The following is a 13268-nucleotide window of genomic DNA, read 5'->3' on the forward strand; positions in this document are numbered from 1 at the left end:
TAGAAGATATTAGAACACAACTAAGAGAGTTAAAAATTCCCTTTTTGACTTTGCTGGGACGAAAGAACGTGCTGAAAACGTATATTTTACCTAAATTACTGTATTTGATGCAGACTTTACCGGTAGCCTTGTCCCAAAAATTTCTGACTCAAATACGGAGGACATTCTCCACGTTTGTTTGGAATAGTGCAAAGCCTAGACTGGCATATAGGAGACTGACATTACCAAAACATAAAGGTGGCTTTGGACTACCAGACATTAACGGATACTATGGAGCAATACAGATGAGATTACATTCGGAGATAACCAACCCTCAAATTGCTAAACTGGGATGCCAGATTGCTAGGAAATTGCTGGGGCCTAGAATATTAGCCACAATGTGGGATAACAATAAACGGCACTCCCAAAAGGACACTATACCTATATCTTTGAAGGGAGTAGTTAACAGCTGGTCAAAATTGTCAAAACATCTGCACTTCCCTAAACATCTGTCGCCATTCACTCCTATTAAATATCTCCCTTATTTGCTCCAAGTCGATTTCCAAGATGACATGGGACTATGGGAGGCGCTAGGTGAGGTAGCAATTGGTGATGTCTTGAGTAGTAGAACTATACCGGATATACATACTCTAAAAGCTAAGTTTTCACATATCCCGTGGGCAGTGACCCACTATTCGCAATTCAGTGTGATATGCACTAAGTATTTAGAGTGCACCCCAAATGACTATACCCCCACCTGGTATGATGCAATCTGGAATCAAACAAAGCATGTTAAAGGTACCATCTCCAAACTCTATAACAAAATACTGGATTTAGATTCTAATGGGAAACCACTATATATTGAGAGGTGGGAAAAGGAGATAGGTCATCAGATGGATGAGGAGACTGTTAGTAGGGTTTTGGCCCATTCGCATGGTTATTCACGGTGCATTAAAATCCAGGAAAACTCCTTTAAAATAGTCACAGGATGGTATAAAACACCTGATAAGTTGCATACTATGAATCCATCAATAACCGCAGATTGCTGGAGATGTGGGGAGGATAAAGGTACAATGTTTCACGTATGGTGGTCATGTCCGAAGATCACAGAATTTTGGGATTTCATCTCGAAAGAGGTTCAAAAAATTTGCAGAATTAGCTCCCCCATCACACCCTTAGTGGCGCTCCTAAACTTGCCTGACAGCAATTACAAATTAACTAGCAACTCATTACCTGCACAGCTAATTGCTGCAGCAAAATTACTCATCCCGAAATATTGGTTATCTAAGGAGATACCTAGTATGAGAGAATGGGTAAATAAAGTTAGGGAGATTTATCACCTAGAGGAATTGACTAGTTGGGAAACCTTGTCACATGATAAGTTTCTTTTGACATGGGATAAGTGGTCTGAGTGGCACAAAGGTTATATTACTGGTTGATTATTAGTCAATGTTTTTCGGGGCTCGAGTCATATAACTTGTCATTATTGGTTGCATTACGTTTGTACATGTATGTCTTTACCAACTAATTTTTTCATGCATTCAGATATAGAGGTGACAGATACTTTGTAATGTATGTTCATTGAGGACTAAAGGGTACTTCTTGAAGGTGAATGTCCATATTCTTACCTGCCATTGTCATGTTGTTAAATGGAAATATTTGTTAAATATTCTAAAATAAAGATTATACAAAAAAAAAAAAATGGCAGACTTGACATGTTAAAAGGAGGGTGATGCTTGAAATCATTGTTCTTCCATTGTTAACCATGGTGACCTGCAAAGAAACGTGTGCAGCCATCATTGCGTTGCATAAAAATGGCTTCACGGGCAAGGATATTGTGGCTACTAAGATTGCACCTCAATCAACAATTTATAGGATCATCAAGAACTTCAAGGAAAGAGGTTCAATTCTTGTTAAGAAGGCTTCAGGGCGTCCAAGAAAGTCCAGCAAGCGTCAGGATCGTCTCCTAAAGAGGATTCAGCTGCGGGATCGGAGTGCCACCAGTGCAGAGCTTGCTCAGGAATGGCAGCAGGCAGGTGTGAGCGCATCTGCACGCACAGTGAGGCGAAGACTTTTGGAAGATGGCCTGGTGTCAAGAAGGGCAGCAAAGAAGCCACTTCTCTCCAAAAAAAACATCAGGGACAGATTGATCTTCTGCAGAAAGTATGGTGAATGGACTGCTGAGGACTGGGGCAAAGTCGTATTCTCCGATGAAGCCTCTTTCCGATTGTTTGGGGCATCTGGAAAAAGGCTTGTCCGGAGAAGAAAAGGTGAGCGCTACCATCAGTTCTGTGTCATGCCAACAGTAAAGCATCCTGAGACTATTCATGTGTGGGGTTGCTTCTCATCCAAAGGAGTCGGCTCACTCACAATTTTGCCCAAAAGCACAGCCATGAATAAAGAATGGTACCAAAACACCCTCCAACAGCAACTTCTTCCAACAGTCCAACAACAGTTTGGTGAAGAACAATGCATTTTCCAGCACGATGGAGCACCGTGCCATAAGGCAAAAGTGATAACTAAGTGGCTCGGGGACCAAAACGTTGACATTTTGGGTCCATGGCCTGGAAACTCCCCAGATCTTAATCCCATTGAGAATCCTCAAGAGGCGGGTGGACAAACAAAAACCCAGTAATTCTGACAAACTCCAAGAAGTGATTATGAAAGAATGGGTTGCTATCAGTCAGGAATTGGCCCAGAAGTTGATTGAGAGCATGCCCAGTCGAATTGCAGAGGTCCTGAAAAAGAAGGGCCAACACTGCAAATACTGACTCTTTGCATAAATGTCATGTAATTGTCGATAAAAGCCTTTGAAACGTATGAAGTGCGTGTAATTATATTTCACTACATCACAGAAACAACTGAAACAAAGATCTAAAAGCAGTTTAGCAGCAAACTTTGTCAAAACTAATATTTGTGTCATTCTCAAAACTTTTGGCCACGACTGTACGCTGACTATCTCCCACTAACTATCTTTATTATATATATATAAGTTAACTAATAGTGATGAGCGGCAGGGGCTATATTCAATTTTGCCATATTTTGCGAATATATCAGTGAATATTTGCCATATATTCGCGAATTTGTGGTTATTTTCTTGATTGAGAAAATCGGCAATGTAATACTCGCGTCATGCGCGCGCAATACAGGCGTGGGTCACTTTGGGTACAGTTTTCAAGCTGCTAGAAGTTTCCTGAGACAGAACATTACAATAGCTTTATATGCAGGTAGAGTGCTCCAATATGTTCGCGATTGCAAACATCGGCAATTAATGATGCGCATATTTTTGTGCAATACGTGCAACTGGGTGACATCACAGCACTATGTCTGTAGCATGTATGTATGGACAGCAGAACCATGTCCTAACCTACACTGACTATCTCCCATTAACTATCTGTATTATAAATATAAGCTAACTAACTATCTAATGTAATTAAACAGAGCACATCAATGACACTGCTGTCTCTCTCTCTCAAAACTCCATAAAACTACAGGAAATGGCTGCTGGGGAGGTTCTTATACAGACAACGTTCCTATTGGTTGCTAGGGATGTTGCTAAGCTCAGACAAAGACATTGCAGCCTTCTCATTGGCCCACAAGCAAGAAGGGAGGTTACTGATGAAAAAGAATCTAAAATAGTCAAAATTATATGTGTTAGATATTATAATGATCATGGCAGAACGTATTTTCTGGACTTTATTTATTCATTTAAGAACACTAACGGCAAAAAAAAGCTGATAACGTGGAAAGATAAATGTCATTTATAGATATAGTATAGATATGATAGGTTAAAAGAACATTTGATGCAGGTGTTGTAATAGCAATGTTGCTCTGCAGTGATACAGTTGGGTTTTAGGACCCCGTTATACTGCCTGAGGATCAGGTCAGTAACCGGGAATCAACATTTTCTGTTCTTTACAAGTAACTTTTTGGTAGTTATTATCATTATCATCACATGCAATTCTAAAAAACATGTTTAACATAAAAACGTGATTTAACCCCTTCACGACATCCACCATACATGTACTGTGGATGTCGGGTCTTAAGCGATGGTGACTGCTCCAGAGCACAGCGAGCACCTGCTGTTTCATACAGCAGACACCCGAGGCTAATGTCCATGTTTGTCGGTAATACCAATCACGGACATTTAACCCCACAGATGCCATGGTCAAATGTGACCATGGCATCTGAGAAGCCAGAAACCCGGAAGTGTGCACTTCAGGGGCAGGAACACAACCCCGTCGGAGATCAGGGAAGGTGTTCTTTGAAAGCAATGAGCCTGAGCTTGTATATTACAGTTCAGGCCAGCAGGTGGCAGCACTGAATTGTGAGATAGCTATTTCTGTATAGGAAAATAAAGAAAATTCCATTACCCTATACAAATTGCAATCTGATGATTGCATGTTGTGGTCAACTTGGAGACCTAAAACAAAGTAAACAAACAAATAAAAAAAAAAAGTTAAAAAAATATTAAATATGTAAAAATTTTGAAAAATAAAAATACTTAAACAATAAAAAAATCAACATCATGTGCACCGCCGTGTGCAAAAACGCCCATACAATCTAAATATAAAAAACATCCCATATGATGAATGGCATAGCAAAAAAATTAAAATGGCTGATTTGCCATTTTTCCATTCACTTCAAAAAAAGTTATGCGGGTCAGAATTTGGTGATGAAAAGAAAAATAACATTTCAAAAGTTTTTATTATTTTTCAGTATTAAAGCGCAAGAAAAACTATACATATGTCATATCGCTATAATCATACTTACCTGGAGAATGAAGAGCAATGTCAGTTCAATAAAAAATCCAAATCAATGGATTGGTAAACTTCAGTACTACAGGGGAAATTTCTTAAAGCTCTATGACAGTTATTTGGCATAGAGAAATCACAAATTTTGTTGCAAGTGCCGGATTGCGACAAAATTTGCGACATTTTAGCTTTTTACAACATCCTCAGCACTTTTCCAAACATGGTGAGTGGAAGTGAGATGCCAACAGGACTCCTTCAGCTTGACTTCAGCTTGATTTAACAGCGTGTGCGCACATTGCTCCTGGCTGGAGTAGATTTCAGTTCTGGTACACAAGTGGCTCAGAATGCCCCACAGTTATTAAGAGGCGTGCGCCTGTAAATAATTGTGGCACATCTCACGCCAGCACAACGCAAACCAGCACAAGCGGCTTTAAAAAATATTATACAGCCTGCTTCTGCCATCTTGTGGATGTTAGGAGAACTGATTTTCGTTATTTTATTAAACAGAGTTGTCAGCAGATTTCAGTTTATATTTTATTAAAAGGGCATTACGTTTTTCGATACAAAACTGAAAAAAGCAGGCGGAGAAAAATGCATGCCAAGCCTACTAATAATATCTATTCCCACCACATTTTGTACTAGGTTTAACACCATCCATTTCCTTTTATATACAAACTACAACGGTTATAACAGCAGACCTTTGTGCGTACAGTATTTGAACCTTTCTATGTTCTCTTTTATGCACAGCTGGACTCTATTACGTAGATGTCTGCCTTTAAATCTCAGTTTTATTTCTGTCTTTAAATATGGATGTTGATTCTGATGTAAAGGATGGACACACACAGCTCTTCACGCCGGTTTGGCTGTAGCTTTAAGGGCTCATGCACAAGAACATATATATTTTTTCCGTGTCCGTGTGTGGAAACATTAACTTCAATGGGGCCGCAAAACCCCCCAGAAATAACTCCATGTGCATGCCGTGTCTGTATGTCCGCATGTCCTATTGTCCACCTTACGGACAAGGATAGTACTGTTCTATTAGGGGCTGGACGGTCTGTTTGGCAAAATGCGGAATGTGAACGGCCGGTATCCGTGGTTTGTAGATCTACAATTTGCCCTTAGACGTACTTGTTGAGCAGGTAGAAGTTGGCTGTTGGTCAATAGGAAATTGTTGAATTCTCAATGCACATTTTGGTTTGTGTCATTTCTTTAGTGTTTTTGATCCTTGCAGCGCTTTACTCCTATGGACATTACTAGTAACAGAAACTACATCAAAGACGCCACTGCGTAGTGTTTTTTGTATAGTTTTCTGGGTATTTTTTCAAAGCACCCTGACTCAAGGCCAGACATCTGCTCCCATTGCAAAGGTATGCAGATAAATTGCTGTCATAGGCAGGGGTGCACCTGGCCTTTCTGCTGCCTGAGGCAAAAACTTAATTGGTGCCCCCCCATGCCAATTTCTTAACCTAACCCCTTCGCCACAATGAAAGCGCTCATTGGCCATGGCTCTTCTGCTGCCCCCCTCTTGCCCCTACCTGGTGCTGCTTGAGGCGAACGCCTCACCTGGCCTTATTTGTGGTGCACCTCTGGTCAAAGGTAAAAAGCAGGCGCATAGATATAAAGGGTGCAGAAGTAGCAGCCGCTACCGGGCCCAGGAGCCTGAGGGGACCCTTAGGCCCCTTGCAGACGAGCGTGTCCGGATGCGTCCCGGTGTATTGCGGCAAACCCGCTCGAGTAGGAACGCAATTGCAGTCAGTTTTGACTGCGATTGCGTTCCGATGTTCAGTTTTTATCGCGCGGGTGCAATGTGTTTTGCACGCGCGTGATAAAAAACTGACTGTGGTACCCAGACCCGAACTTCTTCACAGAAGTTCAGGTTTGGGTTAGTTGTAGTGTAGATTGCATTATTTCCCCTTATAACATGGTTATAAGGGAAAATATTAGCATTCTGAATACAGAATGCATAGTACAATAGGGCTGGAGGGGTTAAAAAAAAAAAAAAAAAAAATTTAACTTCCCTTAATCCACTTGCTCGTGCAGTCGGCATCTCTTCTGTCTTGTTCTGTGAGGAATAGGACCTTTGATGACGTCACTACGCTCATCATATGGTCTGTCACATGATCCATCATATGGTGATGGATCATGTGATGGACCATGTGATGAACGTAGTGACGTCATCAAAGGTCCTATTCTTCACAAAAGACAGACAGAAGAAATGCCGACTGCACGAGCAAGTGGATTAAGGTGAGTTAAATTAAAAAAAAAAAAATTTTAACCCCTCCAGCCCTATTGTACTATGCATTCTGTATTCAGAATGCTAATATTTTCCCTTATAACCATGTTATAAGGGAAAATAATAATGATCGGGTCCCCATCCCGATCATCACCTAGCAAACGTGCGTGAAAATCGCACCGCATCCGCACTTGCTTGCCGAAATCTCGCCCGTGTGAAAGGGGCCTAAGACCCTTGTGCTGCATAAGAAGACACCGGTATTATAGAAAGTGCATACTGGGAGGGGTCTGTCATAGATTTTGCACTGGGCCCAGAAACTTCAAGTTATACTTCTGGCTGGAGGGAAGGGGTTAGGTAAAAAAAATTGTCAAGGGGAAAGGCTGCCGTTTCAATTTTTGCCTCAGGCAGCATGAAGGCTATGTGCTCTCTTGCCACCTGCCACAAAGCACTGAGGGTGGGAAGGTAAATTTTTGCACCAGGGTCCATAAGCCTTTATTACAGCTGCTTTTTACCAGGGGTGTAGCTAATCACTGAACTTTCATAGACTCCCTGGTCCGGTTTGACCACCTGTTACTGTACATTCATGCTGGTGTTGTTCATTTCCTACATGTCTCTTCTGCTTTGTACCTTGGGTATGCAGAGTAGATAAAAGATAGCACTAGCTGACAGGTGTCAGAACCTCTTGAATATTAGCATCAGGGGTCAGCACTCTCCAGATCTGGTACTACAATTACCAGCATGCACAGTTGCTTGTTTATTTTCAGACCTCCCATATATGTGAATGGAGCGTGTCGGGAGATGTAGTTGCACGACAGCTGGAGTGTTGAAGGTTGCTGACCGCTGGTGTATACAGTATAACTACTCCAAAGGCCACCTCTTTAAAGTCCATCTACTGTGGCAAAAATCACCCCACTAGAAGACTATTTTCCAATGCAGTTTTGGGCGATCGTCTCATAGAGGTTTCATTGAACAATCCTAGTGAAGTGACAAAGAGCTGAAATGATAAATGATTAATTCAGTGTTCAAAGTGAGGGCTATGTTTAGCCTTATGGCATAATATGAAAGAAAACGTCAGCATCCTCAGACTATCTCCAAGGCGAGCTTTGTCTTTTATATGGAACTGGGGGAATTCTGGAAGGATGTGGCCTGTGTCTTCCCCCGGTTGGGTTGTGATCACTGCCAGTAATGATCTAATGGCTTGTAGAAGAGGCAGAGGTTTATTTTGGGCCTATCTATCTTAAATTAAGGGCAAAAAAAAGCAAAGCATATGGGCATCACACATAGAGATCCCTCACTTCGGGCCCACTGTATGTGCCAGAATGAAGCGCCACTCTGTACAAGCAACTCCCATTCTGGCGGACTTAAAAAGTCCTTGTATTACATGGATAGTCATTTATATGAATGGCTGGTATGTAATGGTAAAGTGGTTTATAGGGGAACTGGCTGACGGACTGCGCCCGTCTCAGAAAAAATCAGCTGTTTTCTGGGGAGTGTCGGGAGTGAGACTCAAGATGGTCACAGAAGGGTTAAAAATCAACTCTAACCTATAATATTAATTAGTCACCAGTACAAAAAGTTCCTTTAGATCATGCAGTGTTAATGCTGGTCCTCTTGCACACCATGTTTGGTATAATATAGGTGTTTATTAAAGAATATTTTACTGCATGTTGCTTTACAATATTATGATAATGAATACACAGATCAATTATATACAACAACACATTATTATCTGTCACTGATTAAAAAACTAAAAAGTTCCATGAAAAAGATAAAATAGAAGAGAACATCCATATGAGCTTACATCCTAAAGTAGCTGGGGTCCTCAAGAAAGGGAACTGCCCCTCCTCCTTGAGATCCAGCAGTGCCACCTGCTCTTAGTGCCAGCTGTTACTAAGCAATGGCCTAGATATATTTGGGCCAGTAAAACACCTGAAGAACTATCTAAAGAATAATTATAATTGGGAACTTCAGTTTACTCAAGTGCTTCTGTCTAATGTATGGCATAATGTACTCTGTGAATGGTTGACACTGGAGAGCCTTTTACAGACACTTTTGGAAGCAAGAGATAAGTAGTGTCCATGTAGCACCACACATATGTATAACGGACAGGTTCTGATTTAGAGTGTGGTGTTGAAACAAATATTATTACAGATATGTAAATGGAAAAATTCTCTTGATGTATATTAGTAATATACATCAGTAATATACAGTAATATAGAAATGAAAACACTGTAAATATATGCAAAGTTAAAGAGTAAGGATGAGCGAACCCATGGAAGTTTAGGTTTGCCGGGTTCGGCCGAACTTCAGGTCAAAGTTCGGGTTCGGGACCCGAACTTGACCCGAATTTGACCCCGAACCCCATTAAAGTCAATGGGGACCCGAACTTAACTTTATTATTTTCCGTTATAACATGGTTATAACGAAAAATAATAGCATTCTTAAGACAGAATGCTAAATAAAATGGCCATTGAGGGGTAAAAAATAATTTAAAAAAACTCACCTTATCCACTTGATCGCACAGCCTTGATCGTGCAGGTCTTCTTTCTTCAGGACCTGCGATGATGTCACCGCACTCACCACGTGGTGAGCGCGGTGACATACAGCAGGACCTGCGGTGACGTCACCGCGCTCACTACTTGGTGAGCATGGTGACGTTATCGCAGGTCCTTTTGCAGGTCCTGAAGAAAGAAGACCTGTGCGATCAAGGCTGCGCGATCAAGTGGATAAAGTGAGTTTTTGTTTATTTTTAACCCCTCAATGGCTATTTTATTTAGCATTCTGTCTTAAGAATGCTATTATTTTCCCTTGTTATAACGGAAAATAATAAAATCACCCGAACACCGAACCCGAACTTCAGTGAAAAAGTCAGAGTTCGGGTCCGGGTACCCAAACTCACAAAGTTCGGTGCGAACCCGAACTTTGCAGTTTGGGTTCGCTCAACCCTATTAAAGAGTAATTAAACTTTTGATTACATTTTTGTTAAAATGTCCCTAATGCCATAATAATACTTTTTGTAAAATACTTTAAGGCACTTAGTATTTTTAATAGACTTTTCCCTCCCTAAAGTGCACCTTTCCCTGTGAGCTTAAAATTCACTTTTCTGCACACCGCTGACCTCTCAGTGGTGTATGGAGTACGGAGTTTACAGTTTATCAATGGGTCTGCAGTGCAGCTCCTGCCCGTGCCCCCCAGAGGTTTACTAAATCCTGGCAACTGTAAACTCCATACACCGCTGAGAAGTCAGCGGTGTACAGAATAGTTAATTTAAAGCCCACAGGAAAAGGTGCGCTTTGGTGGGGTAAAGTGTATTAATAATACAAAATACATGAATAAAGTATATTACAAAAAGTATTATTATGGTATTAGAGACATTTTAACAAAAATGTAATAAAAACTCTTTAAGAACTGTTCACGCTGCCTCATTTGACCTTGAATTTGGCAGAGAGATTCCACGGCAAAAAGCCACCAGTGTCCACACAGAATCTGCAGCTCTCACCTCCTCTGTTAAGCAGTCAATTATCCGGAACAAATGGTTTGTCCTGATAATTGCCTTCTAATTTGGCATGTGTAAATGGCCCTTTACAGTATTTTAAAAGTTGAGGAGAAACTGTGCAGAGACTACCTCTCCACAATTTGTACAAAGTTGGTAAACAACAGTGGCAAATCAACTCAAAGATTAAAGATATTTGGAGCAAACAAGCACCATATCTTTTTCTTTGAAGTGGTTATATATATATATATATATATATATATATATATATATATATATAGTGGTTTCAAAAAGTAACCCATAGTGACCCATTTTAATCTTTGATGTGACCAGTGATTGGCTGCAGAGCTCACATGCCCCCTGCACATTGTTGCAAAGCAACAGGAAGTAGAGAAGGGTGGGAGCTGAGCATCTTCGGAATGAGAATGACACGGGATCGGTGATGTAAGTATCTCAGTTTTCATTTAGTTTCACCGAGCTTTTACACATATTTTTTCCCTTGGACTCTCCCTTTAATGTATGTCTATAGTGACTAATTATATGCCAATTAGAAGTTTTGTTGTTTTTTTAACTGGCCAATATTTTCCATTACAGAGGCACAAGGCACTGTATATATCTCCTATTTTTTCCTTACTTTTGTACTACTGAATTATGTAGTACTACTGAATTTAAATCATGTGCCATCCTTGTCTATAGTATAGCCTGGTACTGGATTTCTTGTAATAATCCATGGTCACTGGCCATTTATTTCTTGTTTTCACCTTACTCCATCACACCAATGGTATTCTCCTGCACTCCCCCTCCATTCAGAAGAGTTTGATCGCCCCAAAAAATGTACCATGCCCATCTAAAGAGATGTTCGCATTGTTTCTTAGTATGATCAGTTGAAGCTCATCACCTTCATCCAATTTTGCAATTCCTAGAAAATAAAAGCTTGATTAAAAATGAGTTGCGACTGTATACATATCTAATTTTAGAAGTCTGGGGAAATGCATGTCAGACAGAAATAGTAGTGGCAGCCATCATGTTGTTCACTCAGCTTTCTCAAACAGAATGGAAGACAACTAATTGGGGCTCACTTACTAAAGACTGGCCTTCAATGGCTGATTATAATATGGTCGCTTGGGTTGCCAGCCCTGAGCACGACATTTCTGTGTGGCCCATCACTGCTCAAAACACCCATTACAAGGAAGGGTAGCAGTGATGCTCATAGAAGAAAGGACCTGTGATGACATCATCGCCATGTGACCAGTAACATATCAATGTTACTGGTCACAAGGCAACAACGTCATCAGAGGTCCTTTATCTCCAGGAGCAATGTTGCAGCAGGAAAAATTTGTCATAGTTTTAAGAAGTTTTTTTTAAAATGAAGATTACATCACGAAAAGGTGACAGAGAATGCTATACTATATACCGCATATTATGGGGTGTCATACAATATACTGCATACTGTGGGCTACTACATAGTGTGGGATGTTATACTGTATACTGCATACAGTGGGCTACTGCATACTGTGGGGTACTATACTGTATGTATACTGCATACTGTGGGGTACTGCATACTGTTTGGTGTTATACTATATACTGCGGGGTACTGCATACTGTGTGGTGTTATACTATATACTGCATACTGTGGGCTACTGCATATTATGGGGTGCTATACTGTATACTGCATATTGTGGCGTACTGCATACTGTGGAGTGTTATTCTGTATATTGCATATTGTGGACTACTGCATACCATGGGGTGTTATACTTTATAGTACATAATGTGGGCTACTGCATTCTGTGGGGTGTCATACTATATACTGCATACTGTGGAGTACTGCATACTGTGTGGTGTTTCACTGTATACTGCATACTGTGGAGTACTGCATACTGTGGGGTGCTATACTGTATACTGCATACTGTGGAGTAGTGATGAGCAGCATAGGCAATATTTGAATTTGCGATATTTCACGAATTTTTGCCCGAATATTCGCCATAAATTTGCAAATTCGAGAATTCGTGATCTCCAGTCATTATTTACTTGATTGCGAAAATCGGCAGTGTAATATATTTGCGATAAAAATTTGTGATTAGAATATTCGCGATCAACACTAAGGGGTAGGCAACTTTCCTATTGGTTGCTACTTGCGAGGGATGTTGCTAAGTGCCGATATTCGCGACAAATTCGTGATTGGAATATTCGCGATCAACACTATTTGCGAATACAAATATATAGCACTATATTCTATATGTATACTGTGGGCTACTACATAGTGTGGCGTGTTATACTGTATACTGCATGCAGTGGGCTACTGCATACTGTGGGGTACTATACTGTATGTATACTGCATACTGTGGGGTACTGCATACTGTGTGGTGTTACACTATATACTGCATACTGTGGGCTACTGCATATTATGGGGTGCTATACTGTATACTGCATACTCTGGAGTTCTGCATACTGTGGGGTGTTATACTATATACTTCATACTGTGGGCTACTTCATATTATGTGGTGCTATACTGTATACTGCATACTGTGGAGTACTGCATACTGTGGAGTGTTATTCTGTATACTGCATATTGTGGACTACTGCATATCATGGGGTGTTATACTTTATACTGCATAGTGTGGGTTACTGCATTCTGTGGGGTGTCATACTATATACTGCATACTGTGTGTTGTTTCACTGTATACTGCATACTGTGGGGTGTTATACTATATACTGCATACTGTGGGCTACTGCATATTATGGGGTGCTATACTGTATACTGCATACTGTGGAGTAGTGATGAGCGGCACAGGCAATATTTGAATTCGCG

The 13268-nt window shown here is 40.7% G+C and overlaps 1 protein-coding gene across 1 annotated transcript in view; it reads right to left on the bottom strand.

The window, feature by feature from the left end:
* Nucleotides 1-9833: 9833 nt before the first annotated feature.
* TNFSF13B (TNF superfamily member 13b) overlaps nt 9834-13268 on the bottom strand; it is a 52910-nt gene continuing 49475 nt past the window's right edge. The window contains exon 6 of the mRNA XM_040421983.1: nt 9834-11378. Coding sequence (XP_040277917.1) covers nt 11266-11378 — 113 coding nt within the window. The 3' untranslated portion in view covers nt 9834-11265. The remainder of the gene's footprint in view (nt 11379-13268) is intronic.

The sequence above is a fragment of the Bufo bufo genome, chromosome 3, assembly GCF_905171765.1.
Source record: "Bufo bufo chromosome 3, aBufBuf1.1, whole genome shotgun sequence".
Classification (NCBI taxonomy): domain Eukaryota; kingdom Metazoa; phylum Chordata; class Amphibia; order Anura; family Bufonidae; genus Bufo; species Bufo bufo.